Here is a 25,079-nt window from a genome sequence, read left to right on the forward strand (position 1 = left end):
AATTTAGCACATTCTTTCAAAGTAAATACCATTACTTAACTAATTAAAAGTATCTCCAAATTATGGTCCACATGTCCTCATTCTTATCAGTTTGGGCATAGGTTGAGTGAAATTCAGTTAGAAATTTCTGTGAAATAAGTAAATCTACAGGAAATGTGTACAAATTGAGCAATACTACTAATACCTGGTTTGTGAGAAATTTCCTTCTCTTCTCTTTGACTAAGCTGTGAGACGGTCAATTCTTCATTGATATTGTCAGTGGACTGAAAGCCTATACTATGTATAGTTTTGATCTCTTGTCTCCTTTTTTCAACTTTAGTTGTTTCCATTACTTGAGAATGAACAACTCTGGATAAAGGCCTATTTGAAGAACTTGGTTTTTGGCCTTTGTCAGTGTAATTCCTTTTAGTGTCTCCTTCCTTATTCACCTTTTCCCCAATATGTGTATCTGTTTGATTCATTAAAGGAGTTGGTATTCTGGGGCTACAATCCTGAGGCCTCTCGAATAGTTCCACATGACTAGTCAACTTTGAAACTTCATGTGTTGAGAGTGTTCTTGTACAAGCAAGGGAAGTATGTTCAGGACTGCCATGTGAGTGATCAAAAGAAGTTCCACATGTACATTGTTCATAATTTGAAACATGTTCAGAAACTATTATATTATCTGAATTAGAAAAATTAACAGCTTCCTGTTGTGGAAATATGGTTAGGCTGCCTGCTTTTATTAACTCATTTTCCTGTGAAAAATGGTCTTGAGAAGGTAAAAATTGTTGAAAATCCATTTCTTCTCTATTTGTTTTATTCTCTTTATAATTATCGTGGTTTTTGCAACCTGAAGAACTGATCACCTTTTTAAATGTTACAGTCTCCTCAGGAGCACAGGAATCACCATCATCATCATTATTAAAATTTTCCTTTATAAAGGATGGAGAAAAGTTTTCCCACTTATTAGGGCTCTCATCTTTTTGACCTGAGTTACTGTTTTCATGAGATTTATAAGGGCTAATGTGCTGCTGTTCTTGGTGAGTATGAGGCTGCTGATCTGTAGTAACAAGTGGTAACTCGGTTTTTTTATGTAAAGAAAGTCCTGAGAAAGAAACGGCTTCAGCTTGGTCAGTGGATTCTAATTCCAAAAATTTTATTTCTTGTCTATCTGATAAATCCAGGCTTTGGGTATGTGTCTCTTTGGGAAATGAACAGGTCTCAACATTGTTACTTAAACCATTTTTCAGGCCTGACAGAGATGGGCTAAAAGGTTTACATGACTTTTCTGGAAGGTCATCAAGGGTTTGGAGAGTATGTTGTTGACAAGTAACCAATCTGTTTATTTTTCTGGAAGAAGAGACAGCTATTGTCTTTCTTGGATTGATTTCTTGGATTGCATCATCGACTTGAGTTCTTTTATGTCGTGTATTTCTTCTTCCTTTATCTTCAGACACATTTGTGCTGGGATCCTCAACACCATGGAGATTGTCCTTTCTGAGTCCTGTCGAGTATATTTGGTTAAGAGTTGATCGTTTATACTTGGATTTACCAAATTTCGTGTTTTGGGAATCTTTTTGGTAATGTTCATATACATCTTCTTTATTTATAAATAAACGCTCTTTGCTTCCTTTATTGACTTTTACATGTTCTGGCTTCTGTCTCTTGGAATTTTCATCACAAACAAACCCACTGTGATTTTTAGAACTGAATTTTGGTTTCTGTAGAAACAAAATACATAGTTAGCTTTAATTTTCAACTATAGTTCTACACTTAATTCATTCCGGATTGGAGATAAAGCAAACTAATATTCCATTCAATGTTATAATTTGATCTAACCACAGGACCTGCTGGGATATATACAACCTGATTTGTATTTCAGAAAAGTAGACTAGCAGAAGAAAGGCAAAAGTAATAGACTCAGTATGTGTACTAATCTTTATTTTCTCCTGTACATTTTAATTTCTTTTTGCCAGTATTTTAGCACTATCTATCTTACTAAACATAATGAAAAATTTTAATCTACCTAATTTTTAGAGGCTTTTAAAACAATCAGATAATTCCTTTACAAGGAATCTTTACAAGAATACTGTAGAAACACTCTCCTCTCCCATTTGTTATATAGATAGACCTAGAATTAAGAGAGTTTCTTCCTCTGGTATCTGTGAGAGACCACAGGTAGGGCAGTGGAAGAAGGGATTTAAAAACAAAAAGACAGACATACAACCAAGTTGGCCTGCATGGGAAGATTACTGTGGGCTGCCAAGATTAAAACAGGGACAGTGCTTCCTCTCACACGTCACAACACAAGCACCAGATGAAAAGTAACTGCCCACCACGTGAAGTTTGAAGGGATGGATCGACACCTTTGACTCTTATACTGTGCTCAGGCCAGAGGAAATTCGACATTGTTGATAACCCTCATGGCTCCATAAAGAGGAGAAAGGAAATGCAAATGGCTACCAATACATTAGTGTGCCCACATATGCTTTATTTACTCAACTGCTTCCCAAACTAACAGGCCAGAACCTTCTGATTCTTATGTAATTATTTCAAAGTGTCTTAAAAGCAAAGGTGGGCTTCCCTGGTGGCGCAGTGGTTGAGAGTCTGCCTGCCGATGCAGGGGACACGGGTTCGTGTCCCGGTCCGGGAAGATCCCACATGCCGTGGAGCGGCTGGGCCCGTGAGCCATGGCCACTGAGCCTGCGCGTCCGGAGCCTGTGCTCCGCAACGGGAGAGGCCACAACAGTGAGAGGCCTGCGTACCGCAAAAAAAAAAAAAAAAAAAAAAAAACCAAAGGTGAAGTCACTGTTCCTGGTGAATGCTTCAGTAGTCTTTCTTTCCCCTGTGACGATCTATAAAATAACCAGCAGGTGTGCTCTATAAAAATGTTTATTGTTGAACAGAGATATACCTTGTGGTGGTGTTCATCCTCTAAGTCTGAAGGGTCAGTGCTATTTGTCTGTGCTGTAAGCAAAAAGAGAAAAATCAAAGAAAAGAGCCTCCAGTAGTCACTCTAGACTTCTAAAACCAAAACTCCTTTGCCATGAGAAAACCAAGTGGAAAAAGTGAAATTATGCAAACACTTTCTATTAAAATTGGCACATATAATATTCCATAATTTATAATTTCCATATTTATTGAGAAAGCTGAAAATATTTCTCTAGGAAAAGCAAAACAGACCCAGCAAAATTATGTTAAAGATGTTAAATACTGAACTCAGTATTTTTATATTCCCCACAGTTATACTCAGATATGCAACTGTGTGCAAGGTTTTATAAGGCAAAACATTCTTTCATAATTAATTGTATTATCATCATTTTCTAATATGTCTGCTTAATAAAGTTGCAGGATACATAAGTAATATACAGAAATCTATTGCTTTTCTATATACTAATAGTGAACTATCAGAAAGAGAAAGCAAGAAAAAAATCCCATTTACATTTACAATCTCATCAAAAAGAATAAAATACCTAGGAATAAACTTAACCAAAGAGGTGAAAGACCTATACTCTGAAAACTATAAAACACTGATGAAGGAAACTGAAGATGATACAAAGCCATGGGAAGATATACTGTGTTCTTGGGCTGGAAGAGTACTGTTAAAATTTCCATACTACTCAAAGCAATCTACAGATTTAATGCAATCCCTATCAAAATAGCCGCAACATTTTTCACAGAACTAGAACAAATAATCCCAAAATTTATATGGAACCACAAAAGACCCTGAACTGCCAAAGCAATTTAGAGAAAGTTGAACAGAGCTGGAGGTATCGTGCTCCCTATTTCAGACTATACAATACTACCATAGTCAAAATAGCACAGTAATGGCACAAAAACAGACACATAGATCAATGGAACAGAATAGAGAGTCCAGAAATAAACCAACACACCTATCTTCAATTAGTCTATGACAAAGGAGGCAAAAACATACAATGGAGAAAAGAAAGTCTCTTCAACAAAGGGTGCCTTCAATAAGTGGTAAAACTGGACAGCCAAATGTAAAAGAATGAAATTAGAACATTTTCTCACACCACATACAAAAATAAACTCAAATGGATTAAAGACATAAATGTAAGACCAGAAACCATAAAACTCCTAAAAGAGAACATAGGCAGAACACGCTGACATAAATCATACTAATATTGTTTGAGATTTGTTTCCTAAGGCAAGGGAAACAAAAAATAAACAAATGGGACCTCATAAAACTGAAAAGCTTTTACACAGAATAGGAAACCACTGACAAAACAAAAAGATGACGTACTGAATGGGAGAAAATATTTGTATAAGATACGACCAATAAGGGGTTAATATCCAAAATTTATAAACAGCTCATACAACCCAATATAAAAAAAAAAATCTAATCAAAAAAATGGACAGAAGACCTGAAAGATATTTTTCCAAACAAGATAACACAGAAAGGGCTTCGCTGGTGGCACAGTGGTTGAGAGTCCGCCTGCTGATGCAGGAGATGCAGGTTCATGCCCCGGTCCGGGAAGATTCCACATGCCGCGGAGCGGCTGCGCCCGTTAGCCATGGCCGCTGAGCCTGTGCGTCCAGAGCCTGTGCTCCACAACGGGAGAGGCCACAACAATGGGAGGCCTGCATACCGCAAAAAAAAAAAAAAAGTCTACAGATAACAAAGATTGTTAAGGATTTGTAGAAAAAGGAGCCCTTGTATACAGTTGGTGGGAATGCAAACTGTTAAAACCACTATGGAAAACAGTATGGAGGTTTCTCAAAAAACTAAAAGTAGAACTACCATATGATCCAGCAATTCCACTGCTGGGTATATATCCAAAGAAAATGAAAACACTAATTCAAAAAGATACACACACCCTAATGTTCATAGCAGCACTACTATTTACAATAGCCAAGACATGGAAGCAACATAACTGTCCATAGCAAGTGAATGGATAAAGAAGATACAGTATTATATATATATAATGGAATATTACTCAACCATAAAAAAGAATGAAATGCTGTCATTTGCAACAACATGGATACCTAGAGGGTATTATTCTTGGTGAGATAAGTCAGAGAAAGACAAATACGCTGTTATCACATATATAGATTCTAAAAAAATAAAACAAACCAATGTATATAACAAACCAATGTATAAAGAGAAACAGACTCACTGATATAGAGAACAAAGTAATGGTTACCAGTGGGGAGAGGGAAGGGGGAGGGGCAAAATAGCGTTTTGGAATTAAGAGATACAAACTACTAGGTATAAAATAAATAAGCAACAAGGATATATTGTACAGCACAGGGAATATAACCACTATTTTGTAATAACTTTAAATGGAGTATGATCTATAAAAATACTGAATCACTACATTATACACCTGAAACTAATACAATATTATAAATCAATTATACTTCAATAAAAAAAATAAACAGTTCTTATATAATCTTCTTGAAACTGCAGGTCAAGTTCTTTTGTAGTTCAACTTAGTGCAATGATGAATGACAAGGCAAAAGTACAGCCATAAGAAAATATTCTTAAGGAATGAAAGTAAACAATCCTGGCCATATTCATGGAAAATGATAAATCCAAATATAAGTTACATCACCCATGTTATTCAGACAACGGATTATGGGGAAAAGACCCAGAACCTTACAAAAGTTTTCTTAACTGTTTCCAACACATATCCTGGGGGAAAGTACATTTAATACTATCTTTCTTTGTTCTTTTAGAGTTCTTCCATTTGGTGCATTTGCAAACAAGTCAGTGTGCTCAACTAAAGGAATGGAGCAAGGACACCACAGGATGGATTTTCTCAAAATTTATGAGGAAAACCAATTTAATTTCTATAATTCCAAGTTTGATTTCTATAACTCTCTACTGACATGATGAACAGATATAACAGGGCAGTTCAATTTTACCTGATATAAGATGCTTTTGATGTTTAGGAACATATCTCTCAAGGAGACGCTTCATACATGAGTCTTTGGCTTCATCCAAAGCACACTTTCCACTGTCATTTCTAAATAAAGGATCTGCTCCATTCAAAAGAAGTAACTGTGCCACCTAGAGGAAGATTTTGTGAGGGAGCCCAGACAAAAGGTGTATTATTATAAATGTGTGCCAGCATACAACTCTAAGCAACATTAAATATTTCTTTCAACAATACAGTTTGGGTTTCCTGTAATATTACTGCCCCAAACCAAAAATTAATGTAACTGCTACTGAATTATAATTAATATAAATATGCCTTCTCTTACAAAAAAAAAAAAAGGAGAGAGGAAGTAAGGAAGAGGGAGGAAAGGAGGAATGGAGGGAGGGGCAGAAATGCTTGTGGTTCAGTTGCTGATGAAATGGAGCTAGCAGATATACCAGGAATTAGGATTACATTCTGTAGTAGTAAATGTAATTTTAACAGGTTCCAGGAAATAGCTATGTCTTCTGTATAAACCTGTGTTGCTGCTGCTCCCCCTCAGTATCAGAGAGAAACAGGTAAATCTTTAATCTGTTACTGCTCCTCGAGTAACCTCCTCTATGAAGCTCTCCCTGACCTCCTCACCCACTGATCCCCTAGAGAAAAATGACCTCTTCCTTCTTTTATGTACATATTTTATGTCCAACATGCTGTATATTATACTTCTTTCTTATATATTTCTCTCTCCTGTACTCCAAGTTTTTTGAGGGTAGGACTCTGTTTTCTTTTAAAATTAATTTATTACTTTTGAATAGGAAATTAATAAATACGGTTCAAAATACAGAAGGCTCAGAGAAGTAGACAATGAAAAATAAGTTTCCCTCCTCAACCCCTGTCCTCTAGTCATCTAATTATTTTTTCTAAGTCAGCTCTGGTTACAGTTTCTTCTGAACTTTTCCAGAGTTAGTCTAGTCCAACAGGTATATATGTACGAATCATAACTGTGTACATATATTTTTTCTTACACAAGTGGTCATATACTATATACATTCCTGCCCACCCCATCCTGCAACAGACTTTGAAGATTGTTCCAAATCAGTATGGATTGAACTTCATTATTCTTTTTAGCAGCTGAGTAATAGTTTACTTTTGAATGTACTATATGAATGTACTATAATTTAGTTAACCAGTACCCTACTGATGCATGTTTAAGTTGCTTCCAAGTTTTTGCAACAGATATATGTCTTAATTATCTTTATATTCCCAGTGTCTATTTCAGTATCTGGCATAGAGTATATATTTAATAAATGTTGTTTAATAAAAGAATGAATGTTGACCAAGGAGGATGTGGGTAACAGGCTTTAAATAACATACTAAATGAAGCCTAGATTTCTCTGTTAATGTCTGGAATGAGAGAAAGGATCTGAATTTCTGAAAATTTTATGCATCTGAAGAGTAAAGATATATACATTTTTCCTTTTATAAGAAAGCATTCTAGGAGAGAAAAATGCCCCACCACACACAGGGAGAATATGAGCCAAATCTTTTAAAAATTATTAAGACTCAGCAACTTGATTCTGCTTTTCAAATGGCTTTACTGTGGGAGTTTAATACTAGATAGGGGGATTGAAAGTAACAGTAGATACAATTAAATTTATAATTCATATTCCTGGAGCTTCACATTTTGTTTAGTAATACAAATAGAGAGTGTATCACTTTATTTCAGGAAAAGTAGTTTCATAAGTGGGTTGCCAAAGGAGCTGTGTTGCTTATCTCTGGAGGTTTTATGTCAAATAATAAGCCATGCAGTATGAAAGTAACTCAGGATCAACAAGCATGAGAAAGAAGATGGGAGGAAGGGAAAAGGCAAGGGCTAGAGCTTCACTTTTCTGGAAATCTGGGTTGGTGATCTCAAGGGAGTGAATACATTACTTTGGCAGTCTCTGTTTTAGACTCTGGATACTCTGCTTCACCAACTATGCACATTTACCAATTCTCTCTATAGCTTGGTATCAGGAATTCTGAAGTCTAACTAATATACCCTCTTTAAAAAACTCTCTTCTTACCAAATGGCAGTAAATCAGTTATTTCCACTACGTTTTTTACCCCTATTTTAAATCTGCATTTAGGTTCTGTATCAGTTATCTGTTGCTACCTAACAAGTTACCCCAAAACTTAGTAGCTTAAAACAATAAATAATAAATATTTATAATCTCATAGTTTCTGTGGGTCAGGAATTTGGGAGTGGCCACAGGTGGATGGTTCTGCCTCAGGGTCTCTCATGAGGTTACAGTCAAAATTGGAGATACAATTTTGGCTGGAGATACAATCACCTAAAAGCTTGCCTGGGGACTTACCTGGTGGTGCAGTAGTTAAGAATCCGCCTGCCAAGGCAGGGGACACAGTTCGAGCCCTGGTCCGGGAAGATCCCACATGCCGCGGAGCAACTAAGCCCGTGAGGCACAACTACTGAGCCTGCACTCTAGAGCCCGCGAACCACAACTACTGAGCCCACGTGCCACAACTACTGAGCCCACGTGCCTAGAGCCCATGCTCCGCAACAAGAGAAGCCACTGCAATGAGAAGCCCGTGCACCGCAACGAAGAGTAGCCCCTGCTCGCCGCAAGTAGAGAAAGCCCACATGCAACAATGAAGACCCAATGCGGCCAAAAATAAATAAATAAAATAAATTTATTTTTAAAAATTTAAAAATTAAAAAATAAATAAAAGTTTGCCAGGGACTGGAGGATCTGTTTCTAAGATGGCTCAGTCACATGGCTGTGGGCAGGAGGCCTTTGTCTACTGCCACGTGAACCTCTCCATGGAGCTGCTTGAGTGGCTGCATGAAATGACATCTGGCTTCTCCCAGCGTTGCTGAACAAGTGAGTGAGTGAACAAGGAAGAAGCCGCAACAGTTTTCAACCTAGTCTTAGAAGTCATGTACTGTGTCACTCCTGCCACATTGTGTTTGTTAGAAGCAACTCACTGAAACTCCAGCCTACCCTCCTGAGGAGAGGAATCAGGATCCACCTTTCGAAGGGAGGACTGTTAAAGAATTTGTGGACATATTTTAAGATTACCACATGTTCTTAACTGGAACAAGCAGAGCAATTTCAGTAAGTGGCTGGCCTCACAAGCCCCACTTATGTAGTTCATCAAACAGTAGGCCCCATAAGGAAATACACTGCTACTTAAAGCTTGCCCGTGGCTTTTCACCTTTAATCATATTATTGACTCTAGTGCTTTCCTCCCTCTAGAATCAGCTGACTTCTGTGTGGCTGAACCACACTGACTCCATTTTGTCAGCTCTATCTTAGGTCTGAAGTCCTACCCCTCCCCTTTCTGCATGATTAAGCTTTAGCCTACTCACAAGGAATGTGCCCAAGCCAGATAAATTCCCTGTCAACTTTTACCCTTGCTGACAGAAAACTGGAAGAGTGTCTTCTGTTGACACAGATGCTTAATGGTCATGAGACCCCCCAGGGGGAGGAAAAATCTCCAGTTCCAGTCAGTGTGGACATGCTTCTCATTTGGTAGTCAGATTCTGTTGTTAGCTTTGGCCGCTTTAAATCTCCCTGTGCTCCTTTCAGTGGTGAGGAGCACAGCTGTGAATGCCTCTGGATTGTGTCTGCCCAATCCTGCCAGTATGTAAGCTACCCACAATAAACTTCACAATTGCACTTTGTGGAATTGCCTGCTTTGTTTTCCAGTCTCAGAGTTCCTTTTCAGTTTGGAGGATATTATTCCATATCTCTGCCTTCCAACAACTTCCTCGCATAAGAAGCCAACAGGACAGAGAATAAAATTCTTTCAAGTACTGGAAAAGACAGTATTTTTACCGCACATCCCTAATGGAATATAAACAAAACAAAAAGAACTGTAAAAAAAGCACTCCATTAGTAGTTCCATTGTTAATAATAATATTGTTAATATTCATAATAATAATACACTAATAGTAATACTGTTAAGTATGCTGTACGATAAAGAAATTAATGTATTAAGAAACAAATGTTTAGCATAAGAGAAAAAGAGATACAAGTATAAAATCAAAGTTATTATGAATCTATAATATTAAGTCTGAAATGGAAATATCAGTAAGAACTCATGATTTGTTTTTCTTTCTAAAAGTATACATTTCACTGAAAATGCCTAAAAACAATGACATCCAATAGCAATGAGCACACATAGCACCCAGATTGTGGTCTCTGATAGTTTTTACATTAAAACACCATTTAGAGAAAATATGGGAAGAAACATAGATAAAGTCAGTCAAATCCAGAATTTAGGAAATTCTATAAGACAAATGACCCAGATTCTAGAAGACACACACAAAAGAAAATATAGGAAGAACTGTTATAGATTAAAACATACTTAAGAGGGACTTCCCTGGTGGTCCAGTGGTAAAGAATCCACCTCCCAATGCAGGGGACGCAGGTTCAATCCCTAGTCAGGGAACTAAGATCCCACATGCCGCAGGTCAACTAAGCCTGCATGCCACAACTACTAAGCTCCTGCACCTCAACTAGAGCCCACGTGCTACAAACTACAAAGCCCACACACTCTGGAGCCTGGGCACCACAATTAGAGAAGAGAAAACCCGCATGCCACAACTAGAGAGAAGCCCGAGCACTATAACAAAGAGCCCGCGCGCCACAACGAAAAATCCCGCACGCCTCAATGAAGATCCAGTGTGCCGCAACTAAGACCCGACGCAGCCAAAAATAAATAAATTAAATAAATAAATAATAAAACTTAAAAAAACCCACACACACTTAAGAGACATAACAAATACATGTAATGTACAGACATTGATAGATCATGATTCAAACAAAAACTTGTAATAAAAAACATTTTTAGATAATTTGGGGAAATTTAAATATGGACTAGATATTATTAAGTGGTATTTAAAATTTTAATTTTTATAAGGTAAGATGATAAAAAATGTGGGTGTGGAAAAAAATGTCCTTATCTGTTAGAGATGCAGGTACAAGTATTTATGGATAAAATGGTATGATGTCTGGGATTTTTAAAAAATACTCCCAACAACAACAAAACACCATCCATGCTCTGGCCTGTTGATGTGGTATGACTTTTTAAAGTGTAATAGAATATACAATCAAACTTTATAAGAAAGCTCACTCCAGACACAAATGGAATGCATAATCACCATGTCTGGGGGATATCTTTTCAATATCTGTGAATCCCAGCAACATTGTCAATGAACCTCCAATTCAACATCTCAAATATTTATATACCACAGGATACTTCAGGAGTTAGAGGCCTGTGTCTTTGGTCCCTTTTACTTCACTAAGGGTACAAGAGAAGGCTACATATCTGCAAAGGCCAGAAAGAAGACTGCCAGTTATAGCCTGCGAGGCAGAAGTTAATTGGAGCCAAGTTATCAGGAGGGGCAAAGGAAGAACTGAGAAAGAAAAGAAAAAAAGGTATAAATCACCCATGGCTCATATTACCCAAAGGGAGAAAAGATTCTTGACCAGAACAGGACAGCCCTGGCAAGCTGGAGAGTGGATGGGCCATGGAGAGAGAGAAGAAATGCTTTGGCATGAGGTTTCTCTGCTAGAGGCCAGTTTTGAAGAGCAGATAAAAGACAGAGAGAGGGCTCACACCATCACTTGTTCTAGCATTCTTCTGGCCATTAAATTAGGTCCAAGGCAGAATTTTCTCCCCCAAGCCCTCTACAAAATGTGCAGGAATGAACACCTACCATCAGGTGATACATTATCCAAAAAAAGCAAAACCACCTAAACCCTCCAAACTAGGAAGGGATATGTCCTATTTGTCTACGCCCATGGTTCCTGGCAGCCTTCCCCAGCTTTACCTGTGGTAGGCATTTCTTCTGGAGGAACACTGAACAGATCTTCCTGAGCCTTGTTGATTAGCCCCCTTTCCTACCCTAGAGGTTTTAAACCCAGAGGCAACTTCCAATACTTGAAATAAATAATAAGCTATTTTCACAACTGCTTCAGACCAATGCAGTTCCTGGACCAGAAAAATGTCTAGGAAGCTCAGAACATATATGATAAAGCAAGTGTGCTGGAATTCATAATCTTAATTAATATTACCATTATTGAAGTTACTATTAGCCAACTTGTATAGAATTATAGTATTTTGATACTATAACCACTGGTACCTCTGTGCTGGTGTGTACTGGCTGATCATTAAAACCTGGGAGGTTCTCATGTCTTAGTCTGACTCTGAAAGTAACACTAGACTACAAAAAGCTGTAAGCCTGCTATTAGGGCTGGACATCACTGTGTAACACTCTAAGAAGGAAATGTTCTCCTAAAGCCTATAAAGAACCATACAAAAAGAGTCTAAAGAAATTTTTAAAATACTGTGTATAACCAAAATACGCATTCTGAAGTTATTAAAAGTAACATGTAAAATGGGATCTACCACATTAGGCACAACTGATCATCACACAGTAAAATTTTATTATGAATTCTGAGTATTGATTAGTAGAATGAACTGAAACTGGATCCCTATCTGTTTTTCTATTGCTTGGTCCCAGAGGTTTTTAATACTTGCAGAATGTAGTGTTTGCTCTGCAAACGAAAGAATCACAGTACCTTATAATGTCCATTCATCACAGCATCATGTAGGGGAGTGATCTGGTACATTCCTCTGATATTTACATCTGCTCCACCCTTTAACAGTTCACTTGCTGTCTGATAAAATCCTCCTACACTAGCTTCATGAAGTGCTGTCCAACCTGTTACACAAAAAAGAAATGGTGTTTATTTATATTTGGCATCTTAATAATGTTTGTGTTTGCCCTTAAAATAAGAACTCTAATTCTAAGTTGTTGCTTTAAAAATATTTTGGTTATATGAGACAAGATAATCTCACCATGAAAGCAACCTGTATTATTTGTGGATTCAATAAATCTGATGGACAAATAAAATTCCTACCCCTAATTCTGTTGGTGTTAATATGGAAAAATATGAAAATAAGTAAAATATTTGAAACTATTTTTGCCCCCCTCAAATAAAAAGGCTGTAAGGGCGGTCATTATTAGCTCATAGAGAATGCTGGTTGCAGGCTAATTTTCTGCAGAGAAGAGGGGGAAAAGTCTTATTTGTAACTCAAGGTACTTCCATTAAAATAACCCACCCAGCCAGCAAGACTACGCAGAAGTCAGTTCAAAAGTATACAGTCGACTCGTGAACAACATGGGTTTGAACTGTGCAGGTTCACCTTATACACAGATTTTTTTCCAACAGTAAATACTACAGTACTACACAATCTGAGGTTAGCTGAAGGAGTAACCATGGATACGGAGGGCTAACTGTAACTTATTCTCAGATTTTTGACCACACAGAGGGTTAGCACCCTTAACTCCCACGTTGTTCATGGGTTAACTGTATATATCTTTTCTCCCTATTTGCAAAAAGTTAGTTACAGTAAATTCAACAAACATACCACAAACTGCTCCAAGAAAACCAGTCATCCAAATAAATATCTTCTTCCTTTGCTAGCCAGATTTAATGGTATAAGTCAAAGATATCTAAACTCCAAAAAATCATACGATTGATATAAGAAAACATAAAAAGTTTCAAGTTAAAGTGTGCTTCATTCTTTCCTTCCATAAACCAGAGTTTCTCAATCTTGGCACTAACATTTTCAGAACCTTCTCCATAATCCAGTTTCTCAACCTTGGCACTGACATTTTGAGCTAAATGTTCTGGGCACTGTAGGATGTTTAGCAGTATCCCTGGTCTTAATCCATCAGATGCCAGTAGTACCCTGCTGCCCATTCCAGTTGTAAAAACTAAAAATGTTTCCAGAAACTACCAAATGTCCCCTTTGAGGGGACACTCCAGTTAAGAACGTCTATAGAAGGAGTTTCTCCAATAGTATTAATTAGAAAGCCTTGAGGAAGAAATGAAGAGCACCAAAACTGGTAAATATATAGTTAATAGAATTTATTTCCTATAAATTTCCTTAAAATACACAAGGCTACTTAAAGCAAAAATTATAACTTTATGTTTTGGAGTTTATCCTGAATATACATGTAATATATGTGATAGACATAACATAAAGGATAAGGGAGGGGCTTCCCTGGTGGCACAGTGGTTACGAATCCGCCTGCCAATGCAGGGGACACGGGTTCAAGCCCTGAGCCAGGAAGATCCCACATGCCACGGAGCAACTAAGCCCATGTGCCACAACTACTGAGCCTGTGCTCTAGAGCCCACGAGCCACAACTACTGAGCCTGTGTGCCACAAGTACTGAAGCCCGTGTGCCTAGAGCCCACGCTCCACAACAAGAGAAGCCACTGCAATGAGAAGCCTGCACACAGCAACGAAGAGTAGCCCCCACTCACCGCAACTAGAGAAAGACCACGCACAGCAACGAAGACCCAATGTAGCCAAAAATAAATAAATAAATTTATTTAAAAAAAAGGAAAAGGGAGATGTATTTGATGTTCTTACATTTTATATGAAGTATTACAATATTAACTCTAAGAAGACTATAAAATATTAAAAATATATATTGTAATCCCTAGAGTAATCACTACAAAATAATGCAAAGACAAAAACAAATAGATGAAGACACAAGAAACACAAGTAAAATGGCAGTAAATCCAAATATTAAATGAAAATCGACTAATTACCCCAATTAGACAGGCAGAGGTTGTCAGAATGAAATTAGAACATTTTCTTACACAATATACAAAAATAAACTCAAAAAGGATTGAAGATGTAAATGGAAGATGGGAAAACTCCCAGAAGAAAACATAGGCAGAACACACTTTGACATAAATCACAGCAATATTTTTTTGGATCTGTCTCTTAAGATGAAGGAAACAAAAGCAAAAATAAATGAATGGGACCTAGTTAAACTGAAAAGCTTTTGCACAGCAAAGGAAACCATCAACAAAACAAAAAGACAATGTACTGGATGGGAGAAAACATTTGCAAATGATATGACCAATAAGAGGTTAATATCCAAAATATATAAACAGCTCATACAACTCAATATCAAAAAACAAACAGGCCAATCAAAAAATGGGCAGAAGACCTGAACAGACATTTTTCCAAAGAAGACATACAGCTGGCTAACAGGCACATGAAAAGATGCCCAAAATGAAAAATTATCAGAGAAATGAAAATCAAAACCACAATGAGATATCACCTCACAACTGTCAAAACGGCTATCATCAAAAAGTCTGCAACTAACAAAGGCTGGTGAGGAAGCAGAGAAAAGAGAACCATTGTACACTGTTGGTAGAAATGTAAATTGGTACAGCCACTATGGAAAACTGTATGGAAGTTCCTCAAAAACCAAAAAACAGAACTACCTTATGATCCAGCAATTCTACTGCTGGGTATGTATCTGAAGAAAATGAAAACACTAATTTGAAGATACATGCACCCCAATGTTCACAGCAGCATTATTTACAAATAGTCAAGATTTGGAAGCAACTTAAGTGCCCAACAATTATGCACAGAAAAAGAAGATGTGGTACACACACACACACACACACACACACACACACACACACACACACTGGAATATTACTCAGCCATAAAAAAGAATGGAATCTGTCATTTGCAACAATGTGGATGGACCTAGAGAGTACTATGCTTAGCGAAATACGACAGAGAAAGACAAATACTATATGTTATGACGTGTGAAATCTAAAAATTAAAAAGAAATGTATATAACAAAACAGAAACAGACTTACACATATGGAGTAAAAACTAATGGCTACCAGTGGATAGAGGGAAGTGGGGAGGGGCAAGAAAGGGGTAGGGAATTAAGAGACACAATCTACTGAGACACAATCTACTATGTACAAAATATATAAGCAATATGGAAATATTGTACAGGACTGGGAAATATAGCCATTATTTTGTATTAACTTTAAATGGAGTATAACATATAAAAATATTGCATCACTATGTTGTATACCTGAAACTAACATAATATTGTAAATCAACTAAACTTCAATTTTTAAAAATAATAAAGAAATAAATGTTTGAGAAAGCCATGTTGGAGTTGAAAGAATAATTTAAAAAATAAAAAATATGTATACTGGCCTCTGTCCCCTGGTTCCTAACACAGAGCTCCTAAAACCCTTGTAAACAGGGGTGGCAGGATGATCTTTCGTCCTTATAGTCTTTGACCCTAGTTCCTGATTCAGAATTTCCAAGACCTTTGTAATTTCCTGAATGATAGGAGAATCTGTCTCAGAGCTCCTAAAATCCCTTGGAATTTCCTGGGAGATATAAGTGTATTTTGTTCCAATGAGGCAAGTTTTGGTGGGCTCATAGATGAGGCTGGTCACCAGAAAGACAAGTCATAATTAGAAGCTGGAACTTTCAGGTCTGCCTCTGTTCTTCGGAAAGGAGAGAGAGGCTAGAAATGGATTTAATAATCGATCATGCCTATGTGATGAAGTCTCCATAAAAATCCCCAAAGTATGGGGTTTGGAGAGCTTATCCAGGTTGGTGAACACATCTGAATGCTGAGAGGACAGCACACCCCAATTCCATGGAGACAGAATTTCCTGTGTTTCGGACCTTTCCAGACCTCACCTTATGTACCCTTTTCATCTGGCTTTTCATCTGTATCCTTAATCATATGCTTTATTATATAATAAACTGGTAAATATAAGTTAAGTGTTTCCCTGAGTCCATGAGCTGTTCCAGGAAATGATCAAATCCAAGAAATGGGTCATGGTAATCCCCAGTTTGTAGCCAAGGTGAATGAAACCTGTGGGTAACCTGGTGATCTCCTACTTGTGATTGGTATCTGAAGTGGGGGTCAGCCTCATGGGACTGATGTCTTAATCTGTGGAGTCTACACTAACAATGTCTAGTGTCAGAATTGAATTGAATTGCAGGATACCCAGCTGGTGTGGAATTGTTCAATGTGTGGAAAACCTACGTATCTGAGTGTGAATAGAGGAGAAACACATGAGTGTTTCCCATTACAATAAGTATGTAACAAAACAAATATGGAGAATCTAGAAATTAGGTATATGGATGCTCACTGTTCAATTCTTTCAACTTTTCTGTGTTTGAAATTTTTCATAATTTCATAAAAATTTTCAAATAAACGTGAACTTTTGGAAGATAACTATTTAAGATCTATTTTTTAAAAAAATAATATAAAAACTCTCTTCCCCCAAAGTACTGTCTCCAATAAAAAGCGTGAACTAATTGCTATTTAGGTTCTGGGACCTGTAAACCAGTGGAAATTTGCTTTCTGATAATGTACACTGGTTAACTTGATTATTTGCCACAGTCTAGGTTTGGTGGGATGAAAAATGAAGTATCAGAAATCCAAAAGTTATTAACTTTGGAATGCAGATGATGATTTTCCTTCTAGGAAACCTCCTTTCCTTATTTAGGTTTTGCTTAAGCTACAATAAAAATTAGTTTCCTAAAGGGGACAGAAATGGCTGCTACAGGAATGAGAAAATAACCATAACAAAAGATGTTTGTTTTCCCTGAGCTCAGAATGACTAAAAGATAAGGTAAATGTACAGCAACTGTCTGGCTTCCAAGAAAAAGCCAGTCTCATACACTAAATTTACTTCAGAAAATTCCCAAAGAAAACAAAGTACATGTGAGCAATTCATAGTAAATGATGGGGTCTTGGGGAGGGAAGCTGAAAATGAATGCTACTTTAAGTGTGACCTAAGTAAGCAAGGAGGAGCCAGTGATGAACAGTATCAGTTCCAGGGTTGAAAGAAATTCCCAGCAGCAACAAAGCCAGAGGGACCTTTATTCTGCAGAGCTACTCTAGACCACATAAAGGGCTACATATTCCAGAAAGAAATCAAATGTAACAAAGAATTTCCCTTCTCCTAAGGTTTACTCCTTCGGTGTTGTAAAACCACTCCTCGTAAATAAAGATGGAGTACATTTTATAACAGATCTTTTATTATCTCCCAAAACTGCAGGTTGGGAGATCCTTAAACAACATAGTTTTTTCTTTTTAAAAATGTAAGTATCTTGGAGGAAATTTCTTCAAAGGTTTATAAGAGTGTAAATTTCCTATGAAGACAATATAATTTAATGCATTTGTTTAAAAAGATTCAAGATCATAATAATATTAGTTATATGATCTAATGCAGCAATTGTTAACACCCACAGGGATATAAAGTGCACTCTCTTCATTAGGGTCCTCAACAATTTTGCCTCTCATTTTTTATGTCTCTTGCCTTGCTGTAGGCTTAAACTTCTTGCTATTATCCTGACCTAAGCCAACCTTTCTTTTCAGTTCTAATGTGTCATAGGCTTAGGAATCAGATAGGATTCTGTGAAAAATAATGCTCAAGTCATTGATCTGAGAGGGTTTTAGCAAAGAAGATTAGATCTATTTTAGGTATTCAGAATTTATTTTCAGGCTACTTCATGGTTGTCACCCTTGGTTTTGATAGGTAAAGAATTACTGAAATTGGTTTTTTAAATCAAAGATATCACAAAATGTAAATAAGGACTTAAAAAATACAAATGTTACCTATAAAAAGAACATTGGTCTGTTACTATAACGTTTTGTTAATTCCTCAAAAGGCACTTAAGCCTTTATTGGATTATCTCACAAAATAAATTTATTTAAACCTTCCTAGTAGATACTGTTCATCTTTTTGTTTTCATAGTATCTGCCACAGAGGAGGCATACGGTAAAAGCTCACTACATTGAATTATATGGAGGCCATACACTTCTTGTCAGTAGTTCTTGAACATTAATGAGAATAAAAATCATCTAGGGAACTTGATTTCCAGATTTTAACCTACAGATTTTGATTGTGATTTTGAGTGATTTTGTGTGTGTGTGTGCTTTGGGAGGGTGAAGTAAAGGTTGCATTTTGAACAAATATTTTAAGTGACTCTTACGAAAATGGCTTATGGACAACCCTTTGCAAACACTGCCCTCTGCAATTCTGTGGGATGTGGTAGCCAGAAGTAGTAAAGGTCAGATTAAGATGCAAATTGAGAAGGAAAAATAGAAAACAAGAGAGTTCAAAAAGTCTGGAAAATATGGAAGGATAAAGAATTCATGAAGGTCACAGAAGTACCTAGGGAAGTGAGGAGAAGGTCACTGCCTGGCCAAAGACAAGCAGGGAATAGCAACTGGGGATGTTAGTGATGGCACAGAAAAAAAGGTTAATGAAAAGAAACATGTTAAGATTGATGCTTGGGAAATCCATAAAGTCCAGTTATTGGCATGCAGAACTACTCCTAAACTTAAGGAGCACATAGAGACTAAGAGAAAGAACCATTTATTTCTCAAAATCAAAGGAGCAAGTGCTCTGGCTAGCAAGTAAGGATCCAAGGTTGAGAGCTATAAGACCATAATGGATGAACTGGGTGTGAGACTTAGAATAATAGTCTTTAAAACCCTGATTATAGTATAAACCCAGGTGCTGCTAAAGTAAGTACTGGGGGTGCACTTGTAATCACCTGCTTGTCCATGGATCGTGCTGCTGATCTCTGTGTACCATAAGACTTTGTGCATTGTTTCATACACCGAGAAAGTCTAGAAACAATAGTAGAAGTATGGACACAGTGCTGCTCAGTGTTTTAAGTACTTACGTGCCTTTAAGGAATCATTCCTCTCCAGGAGAACGTATCAGGTTCTCCCCACAGGAAGACTGTACAGAGACCTAGCCTTGCAGAAAGACTGTTCTTTCTGAGCTTCCTGCCCCACCCTCTCTACCTCATAGTCTGTTCTCTCCATTTCCCTGGCAATTGTCCTTGCTGTACATCTACCATTTTATCATCAATTTTCCCTGAAGCTCAATGTACCATCAGCTTCTTTCAGCTTTGAACCTCACTTCTCTTCCATTAAAAGCTGAGTCTCATAGTAAAAATGCCCACACAAAGCCAGCAAGCCAGCCCCAGGAACCCCATCCTTCTGTGTAATGCTACTGCACATGGCCCACCTGGTGCGGTGGGCCTTTGAAGGCATAACCTTTGAAGGCAGGCATAATCTTTGAAGGTGAAATGCAATGTTCTTCTCCTGCCTCTCCCCGCCTATCTTACCACTTCCCTGGGAGATGATGGTGAAGCACTGCCTAAGTAGAAAAATTACCTGGAAGCTTTCTGTTTGAGACTTGCCTTAGGCCTACTTTGCCATACTTACATAGTAGTGACTCAGCTGAAACTACAAACCACTCTTAAGATAACTGTAAGTGGTAACCACAGCCTACCAGCATAACTTGGCTGATTAACATTTCCACCTTTCTTCATATAATGATGAACAAGATTAGCGTCGTTGTTCAGAGCAGCTTTATACAGTAAGTTCTCTCCAAAGATGTTTCTACGGTTAATGTTACAACGAGATACTTTATTCATCTTCATATTTTCTGAAATGAGGGCATGAACAAAAGAAAACAAAAAAATTAATAATCCTTATTTGAAAATCAAGAGGAATATAAGTAATAGAATGAATCCAGTCAACATTCTGGAATAGAGCATATTACATTATGGAGGAGTATTTCATCCATTAACCCAACTATAATGGTATCTACATGCAAAAAGGTGAAAAAGACAAATGTCATTAGTTTGAAATATTTGAGTAAATTATAAATCATGTAAGCAGTTTATATTGATTGAAACTCTAGGAAAGGTGCATGTATGAGAAGACTAATGTATTATTTTCTTAAAAGTTCTGGTGAAAGGTATTATTTAAATCCAGAATTAGATGTTATTAAACCTAACAAAATATTAAATACCAAAATGTCTTATAAAACCATGAGGAGAAAATCTCAGAAGTATATAAGCAAGATACAAAAATTAACCCCAGCAAGACCAGAAAAGAGAATGCTAAATTTTCTTTCTTTACTAAAAATAATTGTCATGAACTTAAATAAAGCTTGGTCTTGAGCAGTATAATAGTTTTGATTTCCTAACCTGGGAAATACACAATTAAAATAGTTTTCCAGGTTATATATACCAAGTATCATTTCTCCCCTGTGCCTCCTAAACTCCTCATCTAGATAATCCAAATCCTGTCAGTTTTTACAGATAATACTCATTTGGTTTTCCTGAATTTCAGAACAGCTTTTCTTTCCTTTGGCGCACCGCCCAGCTTGTGGGATTGAACCCGGGCCCTCGGCAGTGAGAGCGCAGAGTCCTAACCACTGGACCGCCAGGGAATTCCCTCAGAGGAACTTTGGTGATAGCTTTTCCAGGTTCATCTAAATAACCTGCCCCATCCTTAAACCTCCGAAAGGTAACTGAGTACTGCAACAGGTTTCTTAATGGACCACAATTTAACTGCTTTGTTTTTATTTGATTCTCTCCATTCAGTTCCACTGTAAAACAAACCAACTGCTGAACACCTGAGCCTGCCCTCCCCCATCCCAGACTACAGAGCATTCTGCTCCCACCAGATAAACTATATGCAAAAATCAATAGTCTTTACTCCCAGATCTGTCTTTTCCAGTTGTACCCGCTATTATAAATATGCAATTTATTAAAAATAACAAATTAAGAATACAAAAATTTTCAATGAAAACTAAGTTGTGAAAGACATTCACTTCTAATCATGACTAAATAACTGCTGTGACTTGCCCTCCCATTGTAAACAACTAGAATATTAAACAAAATATATGGGGGAAAAAGACCCTTTATTCAAACATTGGAAAACATTGGTAGTTCAGACCTATTTGACCTCCCTGAGTGAAGACAAACAATGAAGTGAGCCCTAAGGTCACTCACTCCAGCTTCTTGTCTGGAGGCTTTTCAGAGTATAGCACAAGCATAGCAAGGTGATTCTGCTGAGCTAAGGAGACAGAGGTCAGAGTCTGGGGAGGCTGGGGTGAACAGAATTTACAGGGCAGGGCACCAGAGATGAGAGCATAGAGAAAAGGCACCAGAAATCTATACAAAGGGCTCCTTGAGTCATTATCTGAATACTGAACTGCTCATGCGTGGGGTGAATCTTCATGAGGCTGGGCAAGAACAATTACCCAGGAACTATAAATTAACAACCATCAGAGATCACACAGGCTGGGAGACATTCACATTCCTTCCAGGCTGAGGAGAGACCTTGCTGAACTACTGGAACATTCAGAGAGACCTTTAATGGGTCATGTCTTAGTAGCAGAGCTAAACTAGTCCTAGAGTAAGGCCTACACTAGACCTGCCTAACAAGGTTTTAAAAAAAGCGTTGAAAGGATCAAACTGATCTTCAGGTAACTTGCTGGCCAAAACAAAAATCAACACTCTTAAAATACACAGAATGGCACTGAATAACATTCTGCTGCATATGGATATACAATTGTTTTCCACTACAAAGGCCTTGTGCCTTTGTCAAAACTCAGGGTTTATTTCTGAACTCCCTTTTCCTTCCATGGACCTATTTCCCTATCTTGATGCGAATACCATGCTGTTTTGATTATGCCATATAATAATTCTTGAAATCAGGTAGTGTTAGCCCTTTAACTTTGTTCTTTATCAGAGCTGTCTTACTATTCTAGATTCTTTGCATTCCATATGAATTTTAGAACCAGCTTTGGCATTTCTACAAGACAATCCTACAGGAATTTTGATTGAGATTGTGTAGAATCCATAAATATACCTGAGTAGAAATAACATCTTAATAATATTGTCTTCTGACTCAATCTCTCTCCATTTCTCTCCATCAAATTTCCTGTGTTTTCTCTGTTTAATATTTTGTAGGTTTCAGTGTACCTGTCTTTTACATCTTTTGCTAAATTTTATCTTTATTTCACATTTTTTGTAACTGTGGCATAAATTTCACTTCCTAATTGTTTGGTTTTCATATTTCACTTTCTAATTGTTTGTTGCTAGAATACAGAAATATAATTAATATCTGTATATTGATCTTGTATCTTGCAACTTTGCTAAACTCACAGTTGCTTTTATTGTAGATTCCATCGGATTTTCTATATAGATGATTATGTCACTTGTGACTAAAGACTGTTTTACTTCTTCTTTTCCAACATGGATGCCTTTTATTTGTTTTTCTTCCTGACTATACTGGCTAGGACCTCCGGTACAATGATCAACGGAAGTGGTGGGAACAGACATCTCTGTCTTATTTCTGATCTTAGGGGGAAAGCATTCACTCTTTCACCATTAAGTATGACAGCTGTGTATTTTTTTTGTAGATGCCCTTTGTCAGATTAACCAAGTTCCCCTCTATTCTGAGTCTGCTGAGAGTTTTCATCAGTAATGGATGTTAGGTGTTGTCAAAATCTTTCTTTGCATCATCTACTAAAATGATCATATGGTTTTTCTTTTTTAACTTATTAATATAACAAATTACAGTGATTGATTTTCAAATGTAATGTAATGGAAATTTTTTGTTCTAGTTCTGTAAAAAATGCCATTGGTAATTTGATAGGGATTGTACTGAATCTCTAGATTGCTTTGGGTAGTATAGTCATTTTCACAATATTGATTCTTCCAATCCAAGAACATGGTATATCTCTCCATCTGTTGGTATCATCTTTAATTTCTTTCATCAGTGTCTTACAGTTTTCTGCATAGAGGTCTTTTGTCTCCCTAGGTAGGTTTATTCCTAGGTATTTTATTTTTCTGTTGCAATGGTAAATGGGAGTGTTTCCTTAATTTCTCTTTCAGATTTTTCATCATTAGTATATAGGAATGCAAGAGATTTCTGTGTATTAATTTTGTGTCCTGCAACTTTACCAAATTCATTGATTAGCTCTAGTAGTTTTCTGGTGGCATTTTTAGGATTCTCTATGTATCCTGTCATCTGCAAACAGTGACAGTTTTACTTCTTCTTTTCCAGTTTGTATTCCTTTTATTTCTTTTTCTTCTCTGATTGCTGTGGCTAGGACTTCCAAAACTATGTTGAATAACAGTGGCGAGAGTGGACATCCTTGTCTTCTTCCTGATCTTAGAGGAAATGCTTTCAGTTTTTCACCATTGAGAATGATGTTTGCTGTGGGTTTGTCATATATGGCCTTTATTATGTTGAGGTAGGTCCCCTCTGTGCCCACTTTCTGGAGAGTTTTTGTCCTAAATAGGTGTTGAATTTTGTCAAAAGCTTTTTCTGCATCTATTGAGATGACCATATGGTTTTTATTCTTCAATTTGTTAATATGGTGTATCACATTGATTGATTTGCATATACTGAAGAATCCTTGCATCCCTGGGATAAATCCCACTTGATCATGGTGTATGATCCTTTTAATGTGTTGTTGTTAATCCTTTTAATGTGTAGTATTTTGTTGAGGATTTTTGCATCTATATTCATCAGTGATATTGCTCTGTAATTTTCTTTTTTTGTAGTATCTTTGTCTGGTTTTGGTATCAGGGTGATGGTGGCCTCATCGAATGAGTTTGGGAGTGTTCTTTCCTCTGCAATTTTTGGAAAGAGTTTGAGAAGGATGGGTGTTAGCTCTTCCCTAAATGTTTGGTAGAATTCACCTGTGAAGCCATCTGGTCCTGGACTTTTGTGTGTTGGAAGATTTTTATTACAGTTTCAACTTCATTACTTGTGATTAGTCTGTTCATATTTTGTATATCTTCTTGGTTCAGTCTTGGAAGGTTATACCTTTCTAAGAATTAGTCCATTTCTTCCAGGTTGCCCATTTTATTGGCATAGAGTTGCTTGTAGTAGTCTCTTATGATGCTTTGTATTTCTGCGGTGTCTGTTGTAACTTCTCCTTTTTCATTTCTAATTTTACTGATTTGAGTCCTCTCCCTCTTTTTCTTGATGAGTCTGGCTAATGGTTTATCAATTTTGTTTATCTTCTCAAAGAATGAGCTTTTAGTTTTATTGATCTTTGCTATTGTTTTCTTTGTTTCTATTTCATTTATTTCTGCTCTGATCTTCATGATTTCTTTCCTTCTGCTAACTTTGGGTTTTGTTTGCTCTTCTTTCTCTAGGTCCTTTAGGTGTAAGGATAGATTGTTTATTTGAGATTTTTCTTGTTTCTTGAGGTAGGCTTGTATAGCTATAAACTTCCCTCTTAGAACTGCTTCTGCTGCATCCCATAGGTTTTGGATCATCATGTTTTCATTGTCATTTGTCTCTAGGTATTTTTTAATTTCCTCAGCCATCTCTTGGTTATTTAGTAACGTATTGTTTAGCCTCCATGTGTTTGTGGTTTTTACATTTTTTTCCCTGTAATTCATTTCTAATCTCATAGCATTGTGGTCAGAAAAGATGCTTGATATGATTTCAATTTTCTTAAATTTACTGAAGCTTGATTTGTGACCCAAGATGTGATC

At 37.0% G+C, this 25,079-nt stretch overlaps 1 protein-coding gene across 1 annotated transcript in view; it reads right to left on the reverse strand.

Annotated features, from left to right (window-relative positions):
- Positions 1-25,079, reverse strand: part of ANKRD31 (ankyrin repeat domain 31) — a 129,834-nt gene that overhangs the window by 65,543 nt on the left and 39,212 nt on the right. The window contains 5 exon segments of the mRNA XM_065873656.1: positions 185-1,703; positions 2,897-2,949; positions 5,872-6,016; positions 12,455-12,597; positions 20,057-20,212. Of these exon segments, the coding sequence (XP_065729728.1) occupies positions 185-1,703; positions 2,897-2,949; positions 5,872-6,016; positions 12,455-12,597; positions 20,057-20,212 (2,016 nt within the window).

Source organism: Phocoena phocoena, chromosome 3 (assembly GCF_963924675.1).
Source record: "Phocoena phocoena chromosome 3, mPhoPho1.1, whole genome shotgun sequence".
NCBI classification, from domain to species: domain Eukaryota; kingdom Metazoa; phylum Chordata; class Mammalia; order Artiodactyla; family Phocoenidae; genus Phocoena; species Phocoena phocoena.